Source organism: Dicentrarchus labrax, unplaced genomic scaffold (assembly GCF_905237075.1).
Source record: "Dicentrarchus labrax unplaced genomic scaffold, dlabrax2021, whole genome shotgun sequence".
Classification (NCBI taxonomy): Eukaryota; Metazoa; Chordata; class Actinopteri; family Moronidae; genus Dicentrarchus; species Dicentrarchus labrax.
The window spans coordinates 538,397-563,249 of NW_026136701.1; the positions used below are offsets into that span (position 1 = coordinate 538,397).

General features: G+C 41.2%; 1 protein-coding gene across 2 annotated transcripts in view; it reads left to right on the forward strand.

Annotated features, from left to right (window-relative positions):
• LOC127369764 (choline transporter-like protein 5-A) overlaps nucleotides 1–24,853 on the forward strand; it is a 70,053-nt gene that overhangs the window by 27,820 nt on the left and 17,380 nt on the right. The window contains exons 4-15 of one of the 2 annotated variants that reach the window (XM_051411500.1): nucleotides 3,587–3,671; nucleotides 5,916–6,000; nucleotides 6,238–6,366; nucleotides 8,321–8,381; nucleotides 8,575–8,698; nucleotides 9,407–9,490; nucleotides 9,781–9,893; nucleotides 10,140–10,271; nucleotides 17,430–17,534; nucleotides 17,933–18,032; nucleotides 18,120–18,212; nucleotides 18,399–18,486. In XM_051411500.1, the coding sequence (XP_051267460.1) occupies nucleotides 3,587–3,671; nucleotides 5,916–6,000; nucleotides 6,238–6,366; nucleotides 8,321–8,381; nucleotides 8,575–8,698; nucleotides 9,407–9,490; nucleotides 9,781–9,893; nucleotides 10,140–10,271; nucleotides 17,430–17,534; nucleotides 17,933–18,032; nucleotides 18,120–18,212; nucleotides 18,399–18,486 (1,199 nt within the window). The remainder of the gene's footprint in view (nucleotides 1–3,586; nucleotides 3,672–5,915; nucleotides 6,001–6,237; nucleotides 6,367–8,320; nucleotides 8,382–8,574; nucleotides 8,699–9,406; nucleotides 9,491–9,780; nucleotides 9,894–10,139; nucleotides 10,272–17,429; nucleotides 17,535–17,932; nucleotides 18,033–18,119; nucleotides 18,213–18,398; nucleotides 18,487–24,853) is intronic. The other variant, XM_051411507.1, reaches the window with a different exon arrangement.

The following is a 24,853-nucleotide window of genomic DNA, read 5'->3' on the forward strand; positions in this document are numbered from 1 at the left end:
ATGCACAGAGGGGGAAGGGGCAGCCACTCTTCAACAAACATGGAGGAAGCAACAACGTCTGTGGAGCGTGCGGGGGAGGAATTAGTTAGTAAAAGAAAAAGCAGTGGCTCAGTAATTTGGAGATGGTTCAGATTCAAAATATCAGAGGAGCAACAAAATCACGTTATATGTAGGGAGTGCCATAAACAAATTACAGCCAGGGGTGGAAGCACTACAAATCTTTTTTACCACCTAAAACAGTGGCAATAACTGCAATATGAAGAGTGTGTGAAACTGCGCGCTGCAGGAGCCCCAGACGCAAGCCATCCACAACCCGAAAAAGCTCCAGCCCCGAAACAAAGCTCACTGCAAACTTCATTTTCCTGCAGTGTGCCTTATGAAAAGAAAAGTGACAAGTGGTGGGAAAATGTTTATTGAGTTGATAGTCTGTTTCTTGTGCAACTGGTTGAGACTGTTCAGATAAGAAATTGAGTTAATAAAAAGGAAAAGGTAATCTCAAGCTGATGTTTTAAAAAAAAATTCTTAAACTGAGCACTTTATTTTGTTCTTTCTTTATATATAAATGCTGCCCTTCCTTGGGTTTGTCATATTTTATTCTTTTGTAATTTTCGTTATTTGCATCTGTGGATTTGTTAGAAAGGAGAAGAAAATCTGTAATTTGATTTTAATAAGCCATTTGTAGTAAAAAAAAAAATGAAAAAAAAATGTTGATATTGTACTTTTCTCATATACATTTTTTTTTATCAAAAAAAGATTGCCCTATTTTATTTTATAGGCTATTTTTATTTAAGATATTTTTTTATTTAAATGTAAACCTTATGGAGCTTTGATTTCAAAAAAGGTACTCCTGTTGTTATACAGTATTTATGTTTACATTTTATTGTTATTTGAACAGCTGAGCATTTAATCATGAACCAGGTGAAGAAACCTGTTTATTATTTATTCATTTGATTTTGCAACTGTTCACTGAAATAGCCGGTTTCAATAAAACTAATTGTGACATGTCATATTTGGCTTTGACTTTGACTGACATTTGCTCTCACTTTACGGAAAAAATATCAGGATATATATATCGTATATCGTTATTCAGCCTAAATATATCAGGATATGACTTTTGGTCCATATCGCCCAGCCCTTATTCAAAGTATTATGTACAGTGGAAAATGAAGTAGAGGTAACAAAAGCAGGTAGTGTAGAGCCATGTAGTGGAAAATACAGATTATAACTGCTCTTATCTGTGTGTGTGTCTGTGCACGTGTATGTTAGCCTCATATCCTAGTATGAGCTCATTGAACAGTGTGTTAGTATGGACCAGACGTGGTTAACAGAGTGAGCTCAGTTAGATCAGAGGAGGTGTCCACTGGTGTGTGTGTGTGTGTGTGTGTGTGTGTGTGTGTGTGTGTGTGTGTGTGTGTGTGTGTTACTGGTGACATCATCCCATTAAGATGACATGAATGCACTAATCCCACGTTATGCACACTAATCACTCTGGCCTTCATTTATAGACACACTATACACCAGTATGTGATTGTATGGGTGACACAGACATAAATATACAGCCATACACACTCACAGGTACACACATACATACACAAAGGCTGTTTCTAAGATCACTCCACTCCATTTCTGCTACTACCAAACATGGATGACATCATTCCCGATGACATCACCCTCATTCTCTTTTTTCATCCCTCCTTCCTTTCATCAATTCCACACACACTCACACAAAGAGTATGAACTAATCTCGCGATACTCTTTCTATTGTCATTATTGAGGCGGCAGTAGCTCAGTGTGTCCCAATGGCTTGGGAACCGGAGGGTTGCCGGTTCAAGTCCCACAGACCACAAAATATGGAGTGTGGACTGGTAGCTGGAGAGGTGCCAGTTTCATCTCCTGTGCACTGCCGAGGTGCCCTTGAGCAAGGCACCTAACCCCAAAACCTGCTCATGAGGCGCCGGTAACGTGCAGCCCCATCACTCCACCATCTCTCCCCTTTGCATGTCCACAAGTGTGTGAAGTGTGTATTTCAGCCTGTGTGTGCGTGTATATAAAAAGAGAGTGAAAAAGAACAATTTCCACCCAGGGGATCAATAAAGTATAAAGAAATATATATATATTAATTACACCAACCAACAACCATTAGTGATTAGAATATTTATGAATTGTCTGTAAAATGCAGAGATGGGCAAGTCATTAAGAGAGCACTTTCATTCTACAAAACATCTCCATCCTAGTTTCTTTGTGCAGCGGGGATAGTCTCCAACCCGCCACACCTTAAGAAAAACACAACAAACATGGGTATCAACCAATATTTATTGGTCCATTCTTAGAATATGTCTTCCTTTCCTGAAAATACGAAACAAAGGGATTTCAAACTGACGCACATGAGCAATGACCAGTGTCTGCATGGAGGAGAACAGTAGCTTACCTCTTTAAAATCATGCAACACACACTTTATCTTACATTTTACATTTCATTTCAAAACTAGACTTTTGAGTGATTTGATGTAATGCTTATGGGCGACACACAGTGTATTAGGTTTGTAAGAAAACATCAATACACTTGAGTATTGCCATGTTTTCTTTTAAGATATTGTACCAATTCTCTGCTAGATAGTTGTAAATGTAATCTGACTTTGATAGACACAAATGCAGATTAGGTTAGGTTAAAATGTTCAATCTACGGCTGCCGATATAGTCGTGCATACCTTTTTTTTTTACTTCGATTTTATGAATATAGTGGTGTGTTTTTAATAGTTTTCTAGTTAGTTAGCTAGTTAGTTTTCTAAAATTTAGATTTTTAAAAAATCTCAAAATTTCTTTAGAGAATCACAATATGTTGCATTGAATTGTAACCCCTAAATCGTGATACGTATCATATCGCCAGATTCTTGCCAATACACAGCCCTACAGCTTATGTTATTTAATGAGGTAAAATACTAGCATACATAATGGTAATGGTAATATTAATTAATTCATAGAAACAAGTACACAAAACACAAATCTTCTCATTTTATGCCTTTTTATGCCATTTCAGTGTTTTAAAACACACAGAGAGATGCTCTGGTCTCCGGATGTCTCAGTCCCTCTCTGTTGTGTTGTGCAAAGACAGTTAAACATCAGAGTTTAACTGATTAGGATAGTTGAAGGCTGAGAATCAACAGTTTTTTTCCTACTAGGTAAAAAGGTTTAGGTTTTTGTATTTTATTTACAATTTGGTGTCTTTGTCCATTTTGTACTGGTTAATTTTGATTAATGGACATTTGTGATATTATTCATATACTGTATTTGTGATGTATCAACTCATAACCCCACCCCTATAGGGTTAAGTTTAATTATGTCAATATATATATATATATATATATATACACATATTTTATTTATTTATTGTTTTACAAAAACATTTTTTTGCTGACATTTATTTTAACTTTAAATAAATTTCAATTTATATGAATAAATATTCAGACATCAGATGTATATTGTAACAACTGGATCTGAACCTAGTCTCCACATTGTATAATTGCTTATAGGATTCTATAATGCCTTCTGTTGCTTTGTTAAATGATCTGTCTTGTCTGCCCATTTAGCCTGGTTACATGGGGACCCCAAGAAGGTGCTGCATCCAACAGACAGCTATGGCCAGTTTTGTGGTCAGAAGGGAACTTCCAATGCGTAAGTCACAATTATTACACTCTACACAGCAGATCCAACCCAGTCTCAATCCCAAATTGTCAAATACTGTAGCTTGGTCCGTGGCCCTCCACTTCAAAATATGACACTGTAGGAATCCCTCTAGCATTTTTTCTCGACACGCCCACTGTCTAAGCTATGTGATGTAGTAAAAAGAGCAAGAAAATCCACATAGAGAGGTGAAACTGCCGTTCTTTTCCTGTGTGAAACTAAAAGTAAACTATTTATTTCAAGTAACGTAGAACATAACGTAACTTCTTTTCCTAACTTCTTTTCCCAAACCTAACAAATTATTTTTTGTGCCTAAACCTAAATGTATTGGTAAAGTTCAGATATCAGTATCAGTATCAGTATCAGTATCGGGAAGGAAAAGACGTACTGGGAGTGAGAATGTGTTGCCAGATCTCTTTAACACCCTATAGGGTATTAGTCTGGAGTTCCAGAGTAGCAAAGTCTTTGAAACAGCCTTTAGGAGGTCATACAATGTGAAAGGTCCAGTGTACAACATTTAGGAGGATCTTTTGGCAGAAATGGAATATAATATGCATAACTGTGTTATGTATAATCACCTGAATACAGGAATCATTATGTTTTACCTTCGAATGAGCCAATTTTATCTACAGGGAGTGGGTCACCTTCAGCCATGTTTCTACACTGCTTGATAGCACTAAATCCTACACACTGGACCTTTGATGCCATTAAACCCCAGACTCATGAAACATTTCTAAATGTAGTTATTAAAATGATCTTAGTTCAGTGTTTAGAGACAGACAAAAATGGTCAGTATAGACCAAAAGCAAAAAGAAACTTCTCATAAAACTGTCAGTGAAACATCAGTCATACAGTTCTCCGTGCTGCAGGAGAAGTGAGAGGGTTTGTGGGATTAAGTGTGATGTGTGACTTCGAAATCAAGACATACAGTATGTTTCTCTTGCTTGCGTTGCCATCTACGGGTGATTCCTTGTAGCTACATGTGGAAGAGCTCTTTCTTTGTAAAATATTCACACTACAAGTGACATAGCTGAGGACCCCACTGACATTAAAAGACCAAAGGGCTATTTATTATAGCCTGGAATTTTCTTAATTCTGTAGGTCAGGGGTTTTTAAAGTATGGTACCCCCCCTCATCCACAGATGTGCTCTGATATTATATATGAAATGGTAATGTTCTCTGGCAAGTTCTTTTATGATTTCTAGGTGGATTCATTGATGTTTATTTGCAATGGACTATGGAGATAATAATATCCTCAGTGTGGTCACACTGAATCTAAAAATCTGTGCATTCAGATTTTACTCTGAAAATAGTTACATTGTTGATGCAAACTGCATTCACTAGGTACGAAAGCTGCAAGATTAGTCGATTAATTGATTAATTGTAAACTAATTAATCACCAATTATTTTGATAATCAGTGCATCCTTTTAAATTATATTTTAAAGAAATAATGTCAAAATTTAAAAGCAGCCAATCTAAATTAAGTGTTTTCAGAATACAGGCATGCTCCTGTCTCCTTCACCTCACACAGTACTGCTTATACAAAACACCTAAAATGATTGTTAAGAAAACTGAATTCCATATAATGAAAAATTAAATAATAAAGGCTTGGAAAGAATTTACAGGTCTTGATGTTGATGTCACAATCTGAATATGGAAGTCCTGGATAACATTATCCAGGACTTCCAGGCACTAGATATTATAAGGTGCTATTATGTAATAGCACCTTATAATATCTAGTGCCTTTCTGGTAGTAGCCAATTATACTATTTAAAATGTAATATTTTTCATTGTTATTCTTGTCATATGTTTAAAAGGCAAACAATCCTGGTAACTTGGGTTCTTAAAAGGGCTGTACAATTGGGCGCCTGGTTAGCTCAGTCGGTAGAGCTGGCGACTCATATACGGAGTTGCTGCCGCCCTTTGCTGCGTGTCATCCCCTCTCTCTCTGCGCCCCCTTTCCTGTCGATCTTCAGCTGTCTCTATCAAATAAAGGCAATATTAAGTATTAAATGTGCCTCTGCCCTGCTTTCATATAAAGCAACAATCTCTATTCTGGGGGTTGATTAAAGGCATTCTGGGTCAGGAAATCACTGTCCAAAAACAAGCAGATATTGCAGACAAAAGAAAGGAAAATGACAATATTTCCCTGCAAAATAACTAACTAACTTAACTTGTTGAACGTCAGGTTGCTGATATATTGTATGTGCGTGATGTTCACACTTTTTTTACAGGAAGAAACCCATCCTATTCTATTTCAACATCCTGAAATGTACCAACCCGACTATACTCATCAACCTACAGTGCCCCACAACTCAGGTACTCTATTAAAAACTAATGATGAATCAGCATCAGTTGATCAAGGTCACATCAACTGATTTGAGTCAGTTTAAGCTAAAGAGTATTAAATTGTAACAGAGGGAAAGAGACTAACATACTGCTCAGGCACTGTAGTACAACACAGATTTTTGGTAGAGACATATTGAATGTATCATACATTACTCTAATGCTCAATAACTTAGAACATCTGTACTGCTTGTGTCAATTTTCTTCCAGATGTGTGTGTCAAAGTGTCCAGACAAGTTTGCCACTTATACTGAGATGCAGCTGCAACACAAACTCAGCAAGAGTTACTGGGAATATTACAGACTGTTCTGTAAGCCTGGCTTTAATAATCCTGACAAGGTACCTATACTTTCGAAACATACTACATACTACATACTGAGAGAGAATTTACAGCATAGAGTACAGTATAACAATATTGTCAAAGTGGATCCTGATACAAATTTTAATGGACAAAATGGTGTAGCCAAGGATTGGTGCATGTCCAAGTATAGTGACCTCAGGAACATAAGTGTGAACCTATCGTGACGTAACCCTTTGGTTTGTGGAGGACTGTTTTAAAGCTTCGAGTTCTGTATTATGGCCGTCCCCATGTTGGTTTTTCAGACCTAGCAGCAGATATCTGGATGTACAATTTCTGGTGAAATTACAGATTCCCGTCTCATTGCCAAAGCTTTGTCTATAATTTTAACATCTGTTAAGATATAGGGTGGTAGTTAGAGCAGTGTGCGGGGGTCTTTGTTTGGTTTAGGGATAAGTAAGTGAGGGAGTAAGGGGATAAAGGGATAAGTAATTAAGGCAGTACTGTGCAAAGGCAAAATGCCTTCATTTTAATTTGGTCAAAAATTAGTTATAGTCATTTTTGAAACATTCAAAATCTGCTTTATCATGTGGACAAATATCTTTGAGTCAATTTTGAAAATGGTAGGTTGTCTTTACCTTAACTTTCACAACCCCCAGAAAAAAAAACATGTAGAATCCTTTAACATCAGTTAAGGTTTTTATGTATATATATCTATATATAGATATATATATATATAGATGTATGTTTGCGCATGTGTATGTGCTATGTTAGTGCCCCCCAACCACCCCAGTAGTTCCAGCTGGGAAATGAGCATGAACAAAGACCTTGTTAAGCGATCTTAAAACACACTTCATTCAAACCCGACAGAAAAGTAATTAAAACTCACTAAGCCGTCTTTATAATCTTTACACTGTGACCAACAGTCACCAACTCTAGGTAAGATATGGAAATATTGTCTCTCTACACGCTGTCACTGCCTCTCGGATGCCCACAACCTCCCTCGCTTCTCTACCTGCTTCATGCCTCTCCTCTCCTACCTGGGCTGTATCTGCTGTGTCCTCGTTTTCCCCCAGAGTTAGAGTCTTGTTTGGAGCCTCTGTGAATCACACTGTAACTTTATTCCTTGTCATCAAACTAGTCTTACACATTCAAATATACCCTTAATTCACCACAATTAGATGTAAAAAATACTCTGGCTCTACAGCTGTATACGCAAGGTAAGAGAGATTACGTTAGGCTACAAGAAAGATATTAACTAGCTTAGACTAACTACTTGACAAACAAAACCAAACTCTTAGCCTAATTGTGCCATGATCACTAAATGTTATGTAATTTTATCATTATTATTATATACTGATTTTATATAGTAATCAGTTAACCAAGTGAGTGATCAAATGGAAGGTAATACCTTTTGCCTTCACATGGAAAATCTTTTTTTATCTCAAAACAGGGAGATAAATAACGTTTATAATAACTATTAAAAATTAAAAGAATTGCCACATTTCCAATTTTCTGTATACAATTCATTTAGCTGGATAACAAAAAAAACGTGTTATGGTCTTTTGCCTTTGTAGGGCAAGGGAATTTTAAATCTATGGATGATTTTGGAGATCATTTTGAAAAATAAGGGTGACAAAAGAATTAGAAATGTTTATAAAATTATATTGGGTATCCATCTAAACCCAGGGACTTGTTGTTGAGCATGAGTATAGAGCTTTCTACAATTCATCAAGGGTAAGTGGTTTATCCAAAATCTCCAAAACTCTCACCGACTCCCACATTGCCCCTTATTTCACAGACCCAGAGCTTCGTCCACTAATTATATACTGCCATTGGGAATACATCTCTGAATCTTTGTTGATGATGTAATCCTACTGTAGACCTAAAAAACACTTTTTGTTTGTTGTTTTTTGTTGTCTTTGTTTACAAAGTACCATAACACACATACATATTCTTATTCTAACACTCCTGTCTCTCCACTGTTTCTTCTAGCCAGTGTCTCAGGTTCTACGAGATGAGGACTGTCCCTCCATGATTGTGCCTAGTAGACCATGTAAGGATGAGACAGCTCTCTCCGTGAGAACTTACTACAAAATATCAACTAATTATGTCCTTTTTACATTTAAAAGTGCCCACTTGACAAAATTAGATGGTGGAATACCATGTTGCTTGTTCCCTTGATATTTTTAACTATTATACAGACTCAATATGAAGTATTTGTCTTTGTGTGCCTGTGTGTATGTCAGTTTTCCAGAGATGTCTACCAGACTTCATCACTCTGAATGGGACTGTGACTGTAGCTAACAGAACCAGGTTTAAAGATGCTCTGGAAATGGCACGCAGTGTCACTGAACTCCAACATGCTGCCAAGTACTGTCACGTCTTCTTCTTTTACATATTAACAAACAAATTATTTCTTTTGCTGTTTCCCCATTTACATATGGTATTAAATCTGTATCAGGACATGTTATCCAGATGATAAATGATCTGATATTCTAGTATTTTTAATGGGTTGTCGTTATCCTCATTGAGACCTGATCTCTGTCTTCCAGAGAAAAGCTGTGTGAATTTGGAGTGGCAACAAATCAGCCCCAAACTTCCTTAAAAAAAAAAATCTAATTTAAAACAATTCATCTGGGGCGCCCTGTAGCTCACCTGGTGGGGCCTTACTGCAGCGGCTATGGGTTCGAGTCCAACCATTGGCCCTTTGCTGCGTGTCATTCCCTCTCAGTTGACTGGTGACGGAGAGCACATGTGCAAATCTTCATGTGTTTTAGAAAAAATAAATCTCACATTGTGAGGGAATGTGATTTAGGGATTGGGAATAGAGTACGTAGTTCTCAAGGTGTGGACATATGAACACATAAATTTCAGTGATCAAGAGGAAAATAGCTCATCTAGACCCTGACTGCAAATGAGTATAGTCAAGTGATGTACATGGATCATAAAAACTTATTTTTAATATATTTGTCTTTGATATACATGTGACTTCAGTAGGGCCAGTCTCTGTTTTTAATTTCTAGTAAAATTCCTACCTTTGTCTGTATATTGACACTCTTTGCTCTCTCTCCCTTGCAGAGGTATAACTGGTCTAGTGGACACTAAAGAGCTGGGCATAAAGATAGTGGAAGATTATGCCAAATCATGGACATGGATACTCATGTAACTACATAAACAACACAGACACATACAGAAAAAACACAACATGAACTTTGTCTCAACATTGTTCATCAAAAAAAAAAAAAAGTACATGATATTTTTGTCTTTATGCCTGCACTTTTTAGAATGATAAACCTGAAATCATTTACTTTGCATGTTGAGGTTGTTGAAATTTTAGAATCTGAACAAGTGAGCCGAGGGTGATTTTCAAGTTGAAGTTGCATCTACAGCAAAACCTTATATTTTGACATGATGTTTTTATTCTTCCCTTTGTATCTGTGCATGTGTTACAGAGGTCTGCTGTTATCCTTTGCTGTTAGTCTGGTCTTCATCCTGCTACTGAGGTTCACAGCTGGGTTGCTATTGTGGATGACCATCATCACTGTCATACTGCTGCTGGCATATGGTGTGTATACTCAGGACTTTACACTGTTTTAAAGGAATTTCTACCTGAATTTTATCGTTCTAATGTAATGTGAGAATCTGTCAACTCCTCCTCTACTGCTGTCAGTTACTGTGGAAATGATGGTAGAGACAGACAGATTGGAAAAGAACAACTCTTCAGCTCAGGCAGTGGAAACGTTTATGATTCTTCCTATTAACTTTCTTCAAACTACTATTGTATGTGTTGTGTGTGTGTGTGTGTGTGCAGGTATGTGGTACTGTTCCATGGAGTTGTCCCAGCTCAGACTCAGACCAGGCTCTGATGTTGCCATTATAGAAGTTGGCCTGCAGACTGACCTGCAGATCTATCTACAGCTCACACAGACATGGATCATATTATGTAAGTCTGTCAGTCATTACAATCCAGATTCTAACCCTTGGATATTTGGTCAAGTTAAGTGTGACTATACATCCCTTAGGTACTATTTTCAAGTAAACTCTCTTCCTTTGAAGTACTTAAGAGGAATGAATGCGCTTTCTCTTGGGTGGATAGTGTAGTTTCATTTGACAAAAAAGACCTGTAAATGTATAGCACCTTTTTAGTCTTCCGACCACTCAAAGAGCTTTTACACTACATGTCACATTTAGAAACTAACTCATTCATTCACATTCACTCAACGATGTACAGCATCAGGAGCAGTTTCGGGTTCAGTATCTTGCCCAAGGATACTTCGACATGTAGCAGGAGGAGCCAGGGATCGAACCAACAACCTTCCGATTAGTGGACGACCCGCTCTGAGCCACAGCCGTGTACTATTCAAAAGACGTGCTTTTCATTCAATCCTTAATGAAGCAGCACTTATCAGACATTTGTTGGATAGCCTGCTTTATGCCTCATTTGTAATTTTCAGTGCAAGAAGGAGTTATGCAGGCGTGGCATGAAGTGGGGGCCACAGTTTGCAGAAATACTCAGTACACTAGGTGTAAATAACTCATTTATACCACATGCAGAAATCAAAGGATACCTTTGAAAATGACCCTGCCAGTTTTTCCATTGCCAAAATTTACCCTTTAAAGCATTATTTTGCCCTCTTCTCGACATGCGAGCATGACATGGTTAGTACCAATGGATGTGCTAGTTTCATAAGATACCAGTATCTTCACTGTAGCTTTAAAATAGAGCCTGCTATAGCCTCTGAAGTACAGTGCGGAGTGGAAGAGGTAGGGACAATGGGGTGGCAATTTTGTATGTCCAATAAAATGTATAAAATATTATGTTCATTTGTAAGTAAACTCAATCCAAGTAAACCAATTGATCATGAATGTCTGCTGGTTTACTTTGCAAGGACACTATGCAACAGCCTCAGCCTTGAAACTATAATCAGAATCAGAATCAGAATAAGAATGAGATTTATTGCCAGGTAGGTTTTTACACATACAAGGAATTTGTCTTGTGGTGCTTAAAATATACAATCACACAAAAATAAAGAAAATAAAAATGTATAAATCACACAAAAATATACAAGTCACACAAAAATCACACAAGAATAAAGTACTTTTTTAAAAATATAGATAAATAAAGATAAGAAAGATAAGAAAAGATAGGAAAACTGTACAGAAGACAGGAGTGCATTAATGTAATGCATATATACAGGGTGGGTATAAGAGTCAGTGACAGTGGGGGGTCCACGCCTTGTTAATGAGGCCAGCTGCAGACGGAAAGAAACTGTTTTTGTGGCGAGAGGTTTTGGTCCTGATGGACCGCAGCCTCCTGCCAGAGGGGAGAGGTTCAAAGAGTTTGTGGCTGGGTTGGGAGGGGTCAGCCACAATCTTGCCTGCACGCCTGAGGGTCCTAGAGACGTACAGGTCCTGGAGGGATGGCAGATTGCAGCCGATCACCTTCTCAGCAGATCGAATGATGCGCTGCAGTCTGCCCTTGTCCTTGGCAGTGGCAGCAGCGTACCAGATGGTGATGGATGAGGTGAGGATGGACTCGATGATGGCGGTGTAGAAGTGCACCATCATCATCTTTGGCAGGTTGAACTTCCCCAGCTGCTGCAGGAAGTACATCCTCTGCTGGGCTTTCTTGGTGAGGGAGCTGATGTTCAGCTCCCACTTGAGGTCCTGGGTGATGATGGTACCCAGGAAGCGGAAGGACTCCACAGAGTCAACTGGGGAGTCACACAGGATGATGGGGGCAGGTGGGGCTGGGTTCTTTCTAAAGTCCACAACCATCTCCACTGTTTTTAGAGCGTTTAGCTCCAGGTTGTTCTGGCTGCACCAGGTCACCAGATGGTCAATCTCCCATCTGTAGGCAGTCTAATCTCCACCAGAGATGAGCCCAATGAGGCAGGTGTCATCCGCAATCTTCAGTAGCCTGACGGACTGGTGACTGGAGGTGCAGCTGTTGGTGTACGGGGAGAAGAGTAGAGTAGCCTTGGGGGGAACCGGTGCTGATGGTCTGGGAGTCAGAGACATTTTTCCCCAGCTTCACGTGCTGTTTCCTGTCAGACAGGAAGTCTGTGATCCACCTGCAGGTGGAGTCAGGCACAGTGAGCTGGGAGAGTTTGTCCTGTAGCAGAGCTGGGTTGATGGTGTTAAACGCAGAGCTGAAGTCCACAAACAGGATCCTGGTGTAGGTTCCTGTGAAGTGCAGGGCCATGTTAACTGCATCATCTACAGACCTGTTGGCTCTGTAGGCGAACTGCAGGGGGTCCAGGAGTGGGTCTGTTATGGCTTTCAGGTGGGATAGCACAAGGCGCTCAAAAGACTTCATGACCACAGAGGTGAGGGCAACAGGTCTGTAGTCATTTTGTCCTGTGGTCCTTGCTTTTTTGGAGACAGGGATGATGGTGGATGACTTGAAGCAGGCACATGACATGTCTCCAATGAGGTGTTGGAAGATGTCCGTGAACACCGGAGACAGCTGGTCAGCACAGTGCTTCAGGGAGGATGGAGAGACAGAATCTGGTCCGGCTGCTTTGTGGGGGTTCTGCCTCTGAAAGAGCCTGTTGACGTCCCTCTCTTGTCGGCAGAGAGTCGTCACTGTGGTGGAGGAGCAGGGATTCACATAGGTGTGAAGTTGTAGAGTGGCCCTGGCTCCTGCTGGGGGGGGGGGGACGACGACACTGGTGAGGTGGAGCTGTTGAGGGGTGTCACAGGGGGAAGGTGTCAGGACTGCTCCTTTATCTGTCGAAGTGGCAGTAGAACCCATTCAGCTCATTTGCCAGGCGCAAGTCGTTGATAGAGTGGGTGGTTTTGGGCTTGTAGTTTGTTAGAGTCAGAGTACTGTCGTTTAGCTTCTTCACCGCCTTCCTAAATTGTACTTAGACTCCTTAAACTTGTCCCTGTCTCCCCTCCTAAACGCTTGCTCCTTCTGCAACCGTAACTGTCTGAGTTTGGCTGTGAACCAGGGTTTGTCGTTGTTACTCACCCTGGTGCATGATGGTATACAGCAGTCCTCACAGAAGCTGATGTATGATGTCACAGCCTCTGTGTACTCATCCAGACTTTCAGTAGCAGTCCTGAAAACATCCAAGTCCGTAGAGTCCAAACACGCCTGGAGATCCTCCGCAGCTTCACTGGACCACTGCTTTAATGTCCTCGTAACAGGTTCACAGAGTTTTAATTTCTGGCCGAGTCACGCCAGGTCGCGCACCACTCGAAGATGGACGATCTGTACGATCCTTCAATGAAGGAACACAGAGATGCCCAGAGGTGCCAGAATTCATGGCGAGAAATCTTTATTTGGGACCGAGCCAGCGACCGCTGGAGGTCCCTATTGTTTTTGCTCGATTTCTTACCTTTTCTTATTATTAGGGATCGAGCACTGACAAGTGCAAGACCCTATTGTTCCTGTTAGAATTATTATTATTATTTTGTGCCTCTTTGACCGCATATTTGACCCCCGCAGCATGCTCAAAAAGTCATGAAAATTTGCACAAAATCCAAACGTAGCGAAAATACCGATATGACATTGTCCCCGTGCACGGGCGCCGCCAAACGGCTAAGCCAATCAGCCCCCAAGACACGTAAGGCCCACATGTACGAAAATTGCTACGCATGTGTATCATGATAAAAGAAGCAGAAAAGTCTCAAGGACCCATACCTCAAACCCAACAGAAAGTCCGCCATTTTGGATTTTGTGGCCATTTTTGGCGATTTACACACGTTGTATTTGAACGAACTCCTCCTAGGGCATTTATCGGACCGACATCAGATTTGGACACAGCCATCTAAACACATTCACCATTAAAAGTTGTGCTCTTCAGTTTTTTTCGTCAAACCTCCTGCCCGTGGCGTGGTGTCCCGTGGCATCCAATTTCGATCCTTCGCCATAAAAAGAGGGATTCGTCATAACTTCTGCATACATGATCCGACTGCAACGAAACTTCACGTCTGATAAGAGTCCCGCCCTGAACCCATCTATGTGATAATATTCAGTAATACTCAGAGCGCCACCTAGTGGCAACAGGAAGTATCACGTTTTATATTTTAAAGTGCGTTTAGGCTAACTTTTGTATAGTTTGTCACACATTCAAAAAACGTATATCCACGCGCTCGGTGAATGAAGCTGAATCTCCCCATATAGGCCATGCACATTACCCCCTGGAGTTTTTTTTCGGCTAGAGAAACAAAATGTCCATAAACTACTTTTTCGTGTTCCTCCTATGTGCTTTGTCCGATTCGCACAAAATGTTGCACGTAGCATCTGGGGATCGTCCTAATAATAAACTAATTGAAAGAATTATGATATTTCTAAAAATAAGCAAGTTATAAAATTAGCACTTCCTGTGGATTTTTGTTCAAAAGAGGAAGTGGAGTATTTTTCCACAATGGCATGTCCGATTGACACCAACCTTGGGTCCATAGTTCCCCATGTCTTCCTTAGCCATTGTGCACAATTTCAGGCCATCACCACTAGGTGGCGCTCTTTAAAACGGAGAACTTTGGCAACAGGAAGTATCACGTTTTATGCTTTCATGTTCTACTCCTAGCAGGATGAATAAATCCAGCTGAAATTTACTCATAAAATGCAAAACACATTGTTGTTGATATATGTTGACTGTGGTGAGGGGGCGTGTCTGTGGCGTGGCGGTAAATTTTGATGTATCGCCACGAAACACGAATTAGCTATAACTTGAGAGTACATTGTCCAATCGGCTCCAAACTTCACTTGTCTGATAAGAGTCCTGCCCTGAACACACAGTGATAGCGCCACCTAGTGGCAACAGGAAGTAAGTGCTGCGTGGCGATTTTGAGCTGATTTACATGACATTTTCATGTTGTGGTCCGCACTTGTTACGACGGCACGTGACGCATACCCCCACGGCATGTGACGCGGCCGCAGCACGCCCCGACGCGCGCCAGGCGCGAGATCCCGTTCAACGCTGCTTGCAGCTTTAATTATTCTTAGCCCCCTTCGACTGCATTTTTGCAGTCGAAGGGGTTCTTAAACTACTTTTTCGTGTTCCTCTTACACGCTTTGTCTGATTCGCACAAAATTTTTCAACTAGCACCTGGGGACCGCCCTGGCAAAAAGAGTAATTTGAACATTTTTGAAATTTCAAAAAATAAGAACGCTATAAAATTCCAACTTCCTGTAGATTTTTCGTCAAAAAAGGAAGTGGACCATTTCTCCACATTGGTATGTCTGATTGACACCAAACTTGGGTCCATAGTTCCACATGTCTTCCTTAAGCATCGTGCACAATTTCAGGCCATTGCCAAAAGGTGGCGCTCTTTAAAATGTGGAAGTTTATATCTCTACAACGGTATGTGTGATTAAGATGAAACTTGGTAAAATGCTTCCCCATGGCTCCATGAGGCTCGCTAAAAAATGTGTCAACAATCCGCCACTAGGGGGTCGCTCTGGTGGCACGGTAAATCACTGTGCGGAGACCGTAATAGTTATGAATATGAAATTCACAGGGCACGTGTAGAGTGTTTGTAGCACCCCCTACAGGATAAAATAACAGCAGCCCCGGCGCCACGTTTCACCGATATGTACGAAACTCGGTAGGCACGTGTAACATGCCGGGACATACAAAAAAGCCTCTTGGACCTATACCCGAAACCCCACAGGAAGTCGGCCATTTTGATTAAAAGTTTCACTTTCCGCGAACTTTTTGCGATGTATTTGAACAAACTCCTCCTAGGGAATTTATCGGATCTACTTCAAAATTGGTCAGTACAGTCAAAAAATGGTGCTGATTAAAAAGTTGTGGTATTTGAGACTGTACGTTGAACGGCGTGTCTGTGGCGTGAGGTCAAAGTTGGCCACTTTGAATTCTGTCATCATACAAACATTGAAAAGTTGAGCTGTGACTGTACATTAAACCGCGTACCAGTGACAACTTGTCCATTTCAGCAGATTCGCCATAAAATAGTGCTCATAACTTCAGTGTGCAATGTCCAATCTCCAATAAACTTCATATATTCTGAAACAGTTTTGCCCTGAACACGTCCTCATAACTTCAGCGTACGTGGTCCAATCTCAATGAAACCTCACGTGTGTTATCACAGTCTCGCCTTGAACATGTCTACATGACAACATTCAGACATAGTGATAGCGCCACCTACTGGCAACAGGAAGTAAGCGCTGCGTGGCGATTTTGAGCTGATTAACGGCAGATTTTCATGTTGTGGTCCGCACGTGTTACGACGGCATGCGGCGTGGCCACAGCCCGCCCCAAGTTGCGTGGAGTGCGAGGTCCCGCCCAACTTTGCTTGCAGCTTTAATTATTATTATCATTGTAGACATAGGATCTGCTGTCTCCCACGAGATCTGGTTTGTATGCTCCGCTCATTAAAGCATCCATACGCGGCACAGAAGTCCGGCATCTTTTATTCACAAATGTTCTGTCAGAAGCTCGTCTGCTGATAACATTAAGTAGAATTTGTATTTGGGTAGTAAAACCAGCATTTTTAAAATATCCAAGCACCCTGTATCATAGCTACATGTGTGACGTTTTTAACAAATTAATACGTTTGGAAATCGGTCCAAAATTCTGCGAATAATTCTACTTTGAGATTGAGTACCTCTTTCCTTCGTAGGTTGATGCACCGCTGCCTCTGCTAGCCCTGTTCCAAGAAGGCCGCCCTGTAGGCACGCCGCTCTAGTGGGCGGTGGCAGTCGATGCGGCGTATGTATATCTATGGCTTTAGTCAGCTCCACACACAGTATCTGGTCCGCGAGCATGCGCTGTGCGTCCTGCACGTTGGCCTGCAGTGGAACGTAAACACCAACCAGAATGAATGAGACGAACTCGAAGGTTTGCAGTTTATGATAAAATATTCCAGAGTAGAAGAGCAGTGCTGTTGGATCACTGTCACATCATTGCACCAGCTACTGTTGGTATAAAAACAGATAACTCCACCCTTCGATTTGCTGGAGAGTTCAGTGTCACGATCCGCTCTGAGGAGTTGGAAGCCTGCCAGCTGCAGCGTCCGGTATCGATCCACCCAGCCATGTCTCCGTGAAGCATAAAACAGAGGATGAAGAAAAGTCACTGTTTTTCCCCAGAAGTAGCTGAAATTCGTCCATTTTGTTGCACAGTGAACGCACTTTGGAGAGGAATATTCCAGGTAACGGTGTGCGATGTCCGCGCTGGCGGAGACGCACAAGCGGACCAGCACGTTCCCTCTCCTCCTGCGAGCAAAGGTGAGCGCACCTTTGAACACAGTGTCCAATAATTCCACGGAAGAAAGAAGAAAAATGGGAAAGAGATCAGCTAGAGTTATTCCCCTGATGTTCATGAGCTCTTCTCTAGTGAAAAAGCTCCGGGTATCACAGCCAACAACTGAAAAAAAACAAAAAAACAAAGCGCACCAACACACCGAGGCAACCGTCCGTGGTGCCATTTTAGGTTATTTTCAGCATATTTTATAATGGTAATAATGGTATAATGGTTATTTTATAAGCAGCATAAACTGTTGTAAATGTTATAAGGAGTTCGGTCTAGACCTGCTCTATTTGAAAAGTGTCCTGAGATAACTTCTGTTATGAATTGGTACTATACAAATAAAAATTAATTGAATTGAATTGTTTGTGTTTGCTAGTGGTGTCTCTGGGAGCGACAGAAGCATCCATCTTGCTGATGTTGATCTTCTTAAGGAGAAGAGTCCGAGTGGCTATCGCCCTGCTCAGAGAGGCCAGCAAGTATGAACCCTAAAGACAGTAATGGAAACTCATAAAAATCAGATACAGAGTTGCTTTCATTGCCTTACAATTTGTCTGTTGTTGCAGAGCCATTGGCCACATCATGTCCACGCTATTCTATCCAGTCATCACCTTCCTTTTGCTGACTGTTTTCATCTCCTACTGGGCAGTTACTGCTGTGTATCCTTCAACAGGAAGAATGGAAACATTTACATTTTATGTTAAATGTTTGTCATTCAGAGCTAAGAGATTCATTTGTAGATGTTCAAATGTTTATTTGTGAAACTCTAGCTCTCTGTATCCAGAGGACAGAAAGTGGATTTTCTATCTCATTAGCTTTCTCTTTAACAAGCACTGTGAAACCAGTTACCTGGCATCCTCAGGTGAAGCTGTCTACAAAGTGATGTCTCCTGATGTGAGCTGCCCCTATGCCAATACTACCTGCAACCCTGAGGTACAGTGTATAATCTTCAGTTTGATTTATCTTTCTGCTTATAAAACCATGACAAAGCCATACATGACATGAATGATTTTTGAATGATGAATGAATGATGACATTTTTATGTATACACATTTACACATATATATAAACAAGAAAAGCATCTTTCACATTCCTATTTTAAGACTATCAATAGATAGTACAGACCCAAATCCCTGACTGAGTCTCTAATGAAACAGTCTATCTTGCCTTCTTTTCCAGGTCTTTGAGACAAAATTAGCAAAGTTAAATACATCAAAACAAAAAAAATGTTGTGTGATTTAAAGGAACATGTTGCTAAATATCTGCATTGTAATATAGTAATATATAAATATAGATAATATATATAGAAATACTTCTGTAGCAAGACTCTTCAGTAAATAGTTTACTAATAAATATAGTAACTTCTGATCAACCTATGGTACTATATGAACACAGATGATTTAGTTGGTTAAACAGATACCAATAATGGTATATTAATTATATACTAATTATGTTTTGGGTTTTTTTCCCCTTTTGCTGTGCTAAACAGTCAAAGTACATTTGCCTGTATTTACAAAAGGATTTGAATCGGAATCAGCTTTATTGGCCTTGTGTGTGTACACATACAAGGCATTTGCCCCCGTTTTTAAGTTGCTTTCAATGTTACACACAGTTGCAATAGCAAGATAAATGAACAGCTAAACAAGGACGACAAAGCTGACCTATTATATGCTTACAAGTACTTACAGAATAGGTGTATGTGGAGTAAATAGTATGAAATGATAATGTAGACACAAATGACAACAAATAACAGAATATGTGGACAGTCAATGAATCATTGATATTGGGTGATTCAGGAACGATGGTGGATTTTGCGATGCAACTAGTGGATTTAAATATTATGGGCATAAAATTTTAAAACTACGAGGCCCTCAACTAAAATTCTCCTAAGCTTAACGATGGGAATCAAAGTTTACAGACAGACACCAGCTCTTTCTTGTGCGTGTGTGGACCGGGCAGGGTATGTGAGTTTCAGCCTACTTTGTTGTAGTGATGGAGGGACTTCAGGACCTTTCTCCTCTGGCTGGTACTGCTCGACTGCTGTTCAGAATCACAGGTCCAAGAACTGAAGAACGTGGCCTCACTAGTACCGGTGGCCAGCGCTCCAGTTCCCCAGCACGGCTCTTGCGCTTGTGAGAGCTGGGGGCAAGCAACAATGACCAACAACATTCAGTGTCTATATACAATTCAAGGGTTTCTGTAAATTGTAAACAACACAAATAGTGCAAAAAAATAAATATTGTATGGGTTGGTTTGATCCCCGGCTGCTCCTGCCACATGTCGAAGTATCCGAAGATACTGAACCCCAAACTGCTCCCGATGCTGTGCATCGGTGTGTGAATGTGTATGAATGCGTTAGTTTCCATTCAATGGACTTTGCCATCACTGAGTGAATGTGTGTGAAAGGGTGAATGTGGCACGTAGTGTAAAAGCGCTTGAAGTTGCTGGTTGTACAGTATACATACATGTTTATATACAATATACAGGATTTATATTTAACACTGATGGGTGATATGTACACACACACACACACACACACACACACACACACACACACACACACACACGTACACATATATACAAAACTGTGTATTAAACAAATAGTTTTGGGGGTTAGGACCCCCACTAGGCTTCACGGAGGTTGTGAGGCCTTCTTGATTTTAAAGGATGTAAGGAAACACAGTAAGCCTATATCTCATTCATTTCTGTGAAGAAAATGAAATTGTTTTTCTTAAAATTTAGATTATTATTTAAGATGTAAACTTTAAAGACCTGAACACAAGCTATATTCACAGAGCCTTCACTCTCTGATAAACAGCCTCGTCCTGCATTAGAAAAGTATGGAGTTAAAACAGCCAAAGAGCTAATACATGGAACAATAAGAAGAAAACAGTGAATTTGTCAAAACAGAGCCTGTTAAGAGCAGCCACACTGTCCACGTGAGTTACGCGTCTCAGGCTGCGGTTGCAGCAACGCTTCACTCGAGAGTTAGAGTCTCGCCTATTTTTTCCTGTGAGTTTCCAGCAAAAATAGACAGTGAATAAGAGTACGAGGCTGCGGATAACTCATGATTTGTCATCCAACACGGCACGAGTGAACGCTGTCGCGATATGCTGCCGCTGCTCGTCGATAACTTTTAACCTTTATATTTTGAAACTTTGAAACTTTTAAGCTCTTCTACTGTTGGACTGTGCAACTGTTCTCAACTCTCAAGTAAGAAACTGATCCACTCTCACTGTGGCTCAGAGGCAGAGCGGGTCGTTCCTTAATCGGAAGGTTGTGGGTTCGATGTCGAAGTATCCTTGAGCAAGATACTGAACCCCAAAATGCCGTGCATCGGTGTGAGAATGTGTATGAATGAGTTAGTTTCTGTTCGATGGACTTTGCCATCACCACGCCCCCTGGGTTTGTTTACACCTGTCAACCTCGTGGCTCCGGGCGTGGTGGAGGTCTCGCGATAATTCAGCGCGAGAAGTGTAAAGTCCTACCGGTATCTGCTCCTACCTTCAACTCGTTTGAATCAACTGTGTGTCAACTTTCTGGTCCAGTTCCCACCATCGTTGCAACTGTTTACCGCCCCCCTAAAACAAGCAATAACTTCATTAATGACTTTGCTGCTCTACTTACCCACCTAGCCACATTTTCCCCAAATGTAATATTGCTGGGGGACTTCAACATACATATGGACAATATCAATCTCCCTCTTACCCGTGACTTTGCATCCTGTCTTGACAGCTTTGGCTTCCAGCAGCATATTGACTTTCCCACTCACTCAAAGGGTCACATTCTGGATTTAGTTTGTTGTTCTGGTCTCATTCCTTCCAACTGTATTGCTGATGAACTTCCTATAACTGATCATTTGCTTCTGTCGTTCAAAGTCAAACTCACTCTGTCCTCAACAAAGCCCCCACGTGTTATCTCATTCCGTAACATTAAGAAGATTAATCATGATGCACTTTCCTCTGGTATCAGCTGTCTCCTGAACACTCACAATTCCACCCCCGACGACTTGGCTTCCCACTACAACAATGGCCTCAACACCATTCTTAATTCTCTCGCTCCTATGAAAACCAGGTCTTTCCCCTTCTCCACCTCTGCCCCTTGGTTCACTTCTGAACTACGGCAGATGAAAGCCAAAGGTCGACAGCTTGAGCGACTGTACAAGAAAACTGGTCTTGTTGTTCACAAAGACATGCAGTAAAATCACATTTTACATTATAAGAACTGCATTTCTTAAACCAAACTCAACTACTACTCTGGCATAATCTGTTCAAATGAAGGTAATTCCAAGTCACTGTTTTCTCTTCTCAACAATATTCTCAGACCCCCTGCCTCTCTCCCTCCCCATCTGTACTCAACTGCTTTCTGTAACTCCCTGATGTCCTTTTTCAATCAGAAAATTCATCAGATCCACCTGCACCTAGGCCCAAGCTCCTCCCTCAGCACCTCCCCTGAACCCTGTCTGACGTCTCATTCATTCTCCTTATTTCAGCTCCCCTCTGACTCAGATATCTCAGACCTCATCCTAAAGTCCAAGCCCTCCACCTGTCAGTTAGATCCCCTCCCCACAGTTCTGCACAGTTTTGGTGAAAGCATGCCTCCCCTCTCTGCTCCCCCTCATCTCTGCCATCATCCATTCCTCACTCTCCACTGGAATTGTTCCTACACTCTTCAAGACAGCTGCCATCACTCCAATATTGAAAAAACCTGGTGCTGACCCTAATAATTATAATAACCTTCGTCCCATATCCAACCTACCTTTCCTCTCCAAAATCCTTAAAAAAACAGTTGCTTTCCAAATGTATTCTCATCTACAATTAACAACCTTAACGAACAATTCCAGTCTGGTTTCCGCCCCCTCCATAGCACTGAATCAGCACTAATCAAAATCACAAACGACCTCCTCCTGGCAGCCGACTCTGGTTTACTCACTATTCTCATCCTCCTCGATCTGAGTGCGGCCTTCGACACCATCTCTCAGACTATATACTACAGTTAGTCATGGAGTTCCACAAGCTTCTGTACTTGGACCAATACTATTTACTTTATATATGCTCCCTTTAGGCAACATTATTAGGAATCACTCCATTAACTTTCACTGTTAAGCAGATGATACGCAGTTATATCTATCGATGAAGCCCGATGAAATTAATCAATTATCTAAATTACAAACATGTCTTAAGGACATAAAATCCTGGATGAGCTGCAATTTTCTGATGTTAAACTCAGAAAAAAACGAAATTCTTGTTCTTGGCCCCAAAAACCTTAGAGACTCACTGTCTAAAGATATAGTTACTCTAGATGGCATTACCTTGGCCTCTAGCACCACTGTCAGGAATCTTGGAGTTATCTTTGATCAGGATTTGTCATTTAACTCCCACATAAAGCAAACCTCCAGGACTGCCTTCTTTAATTTACGTAATATTACAAAAATTAGACACATCCTATCACATACAGATGCAGAACAACTAATCCATGCATTTGTTACTTCAAGGCTGGATTACTGCAACTCTTTATTATCAGGTTGCCCCAATAAGTCCATTAAAACGCTCCAATTAATTCAGGACGCTGCAGCATGAGTACTGACAGGAACTAGAAAAAGAGATCACATCTCTCCTGTACTAGCTTCTCTGCACTGGCTGCCTGTAAAATGTAGAATAGAATTTAAAATCCTCCTCACCTATAAAGCTCTTCATGGTCAGGCCCCTTCATATCTTAAAGAGCTCATAGTACCCTATTACCCCACTAGAACACTACGTTCTCTGAATGCTGGGCTACTTGTGGTTCCTGTAGTCTCTAAAAGTAGAACAGGAGCCAGAGCCTTCAGTTACCAAGCTCCTCTCCTATGGAATCAGCTTCTAGTTGCGGTTCGGGAGGCAGACACCCTCACCACATTCAAGAGTAGGCTTAAGACATTCCTCTTTGATAAAGCTGTAACTGTATAGTTAGGGTTGGCTCAGGTGAGTCCTGAACCATCTCTTAGTTATGCTGCTATAGGCCTAGACTATTGGGGGATTTCCCATGGTGCACTGAGCTCCTCTCTTCCTCTCTCTTTCTGCACTCTTCTTCCCCGGAGTTCTTGTGCTTTCTCGTCTTGCAGGTTCTTATCGATCCTGGTGGAGCCTCCTGCCATGGTCCTGCTAGATTGCCATTGCCAATACTGTTGTTACTGTGCGTCTGTCTGTCTGTCTGTCTGTCTGTCTCTCTCTCTCGCTCTCTCTCACCCCAACTGGTCGAGACAGTCGACCACCCAGCTAGAGCCGAAGGATCTGTCCTAGGTTTCTGCCTTTTAACAGACAGTTTTTCCTTGCCCTTGTCGCCAAGTGCTTGCTCATGGTGGTACTGTTGGTTCCCTGTAAATAATGTTATAAAGAGTTCGGTCTAGACCTGCTCTATTTGAAAAGTGTCCTGAGAAAACTTCTGTTATGAATTGGCGCTATACAAATAAAATTGAATTGAATTAAATTGAATTGAACTATCCTCCTCAACAGATTAATCTCCATTGGTATTTCACATACACCCCTTGACTGGTTTAAATCCTACCTCTCAGGCCGCACTCAGTTCATCCAACTCCAATCCTGTAGTTCCCACCCGTCCCCCGTCACCATTGGTTTGCCCAGGGCTCTGTCCTGGGGCCCCTTCTCTTCATCATCTACCTCCTTCCCCTTGGGAATATCTTCCGCAAATACAACATCCATTTTCATTGCTACGCGGATGACACCCAGCTCTACCTCTCCAGCAAACCCATTTCCACTCCCACCTTCCTCCCTTACTGACTGCTTCACCTAGTTCAAATCCTGGTTCTCCTCCAACTTCCTCAAACTAAACAGTGATAAAACAGAATTTCTTCTCATTGGCACTAAATCAACCCTCTCAAAAGCTGACAGTTTTTCCCTCACCATCGACCACTCCTCTGTCTCCCCCTCCCCCCAGATTAAGAGTCTGGGTGTCATCCTTGACAGCCACATTATCTTTCCAATCCCATATCAATAACAACACCCGGTCTGCATATTTCCATCTACGCAATATTAATCGGCTCCGCCCCTCCCTTTCTTTCCACTCCACTGCCATTCTTGTACGCAGCCTTGTCACCTCCCGCATTGACTACTGCAACTCCCTTCTCTTCGGCCTACCTCACAAATACCTCCATAAACTTCAACTGGTTCAGAACTCTGCAGCTCTAATCATCACCAGAACCCCCTCCATCCACCACATCTCCCACTGTTCTGCAGCAACTCCACTGGCTCCCGGTCAAACTCCGCATAAACTTCAAAATCCTCCTGTTTACGTTCATGGCCAT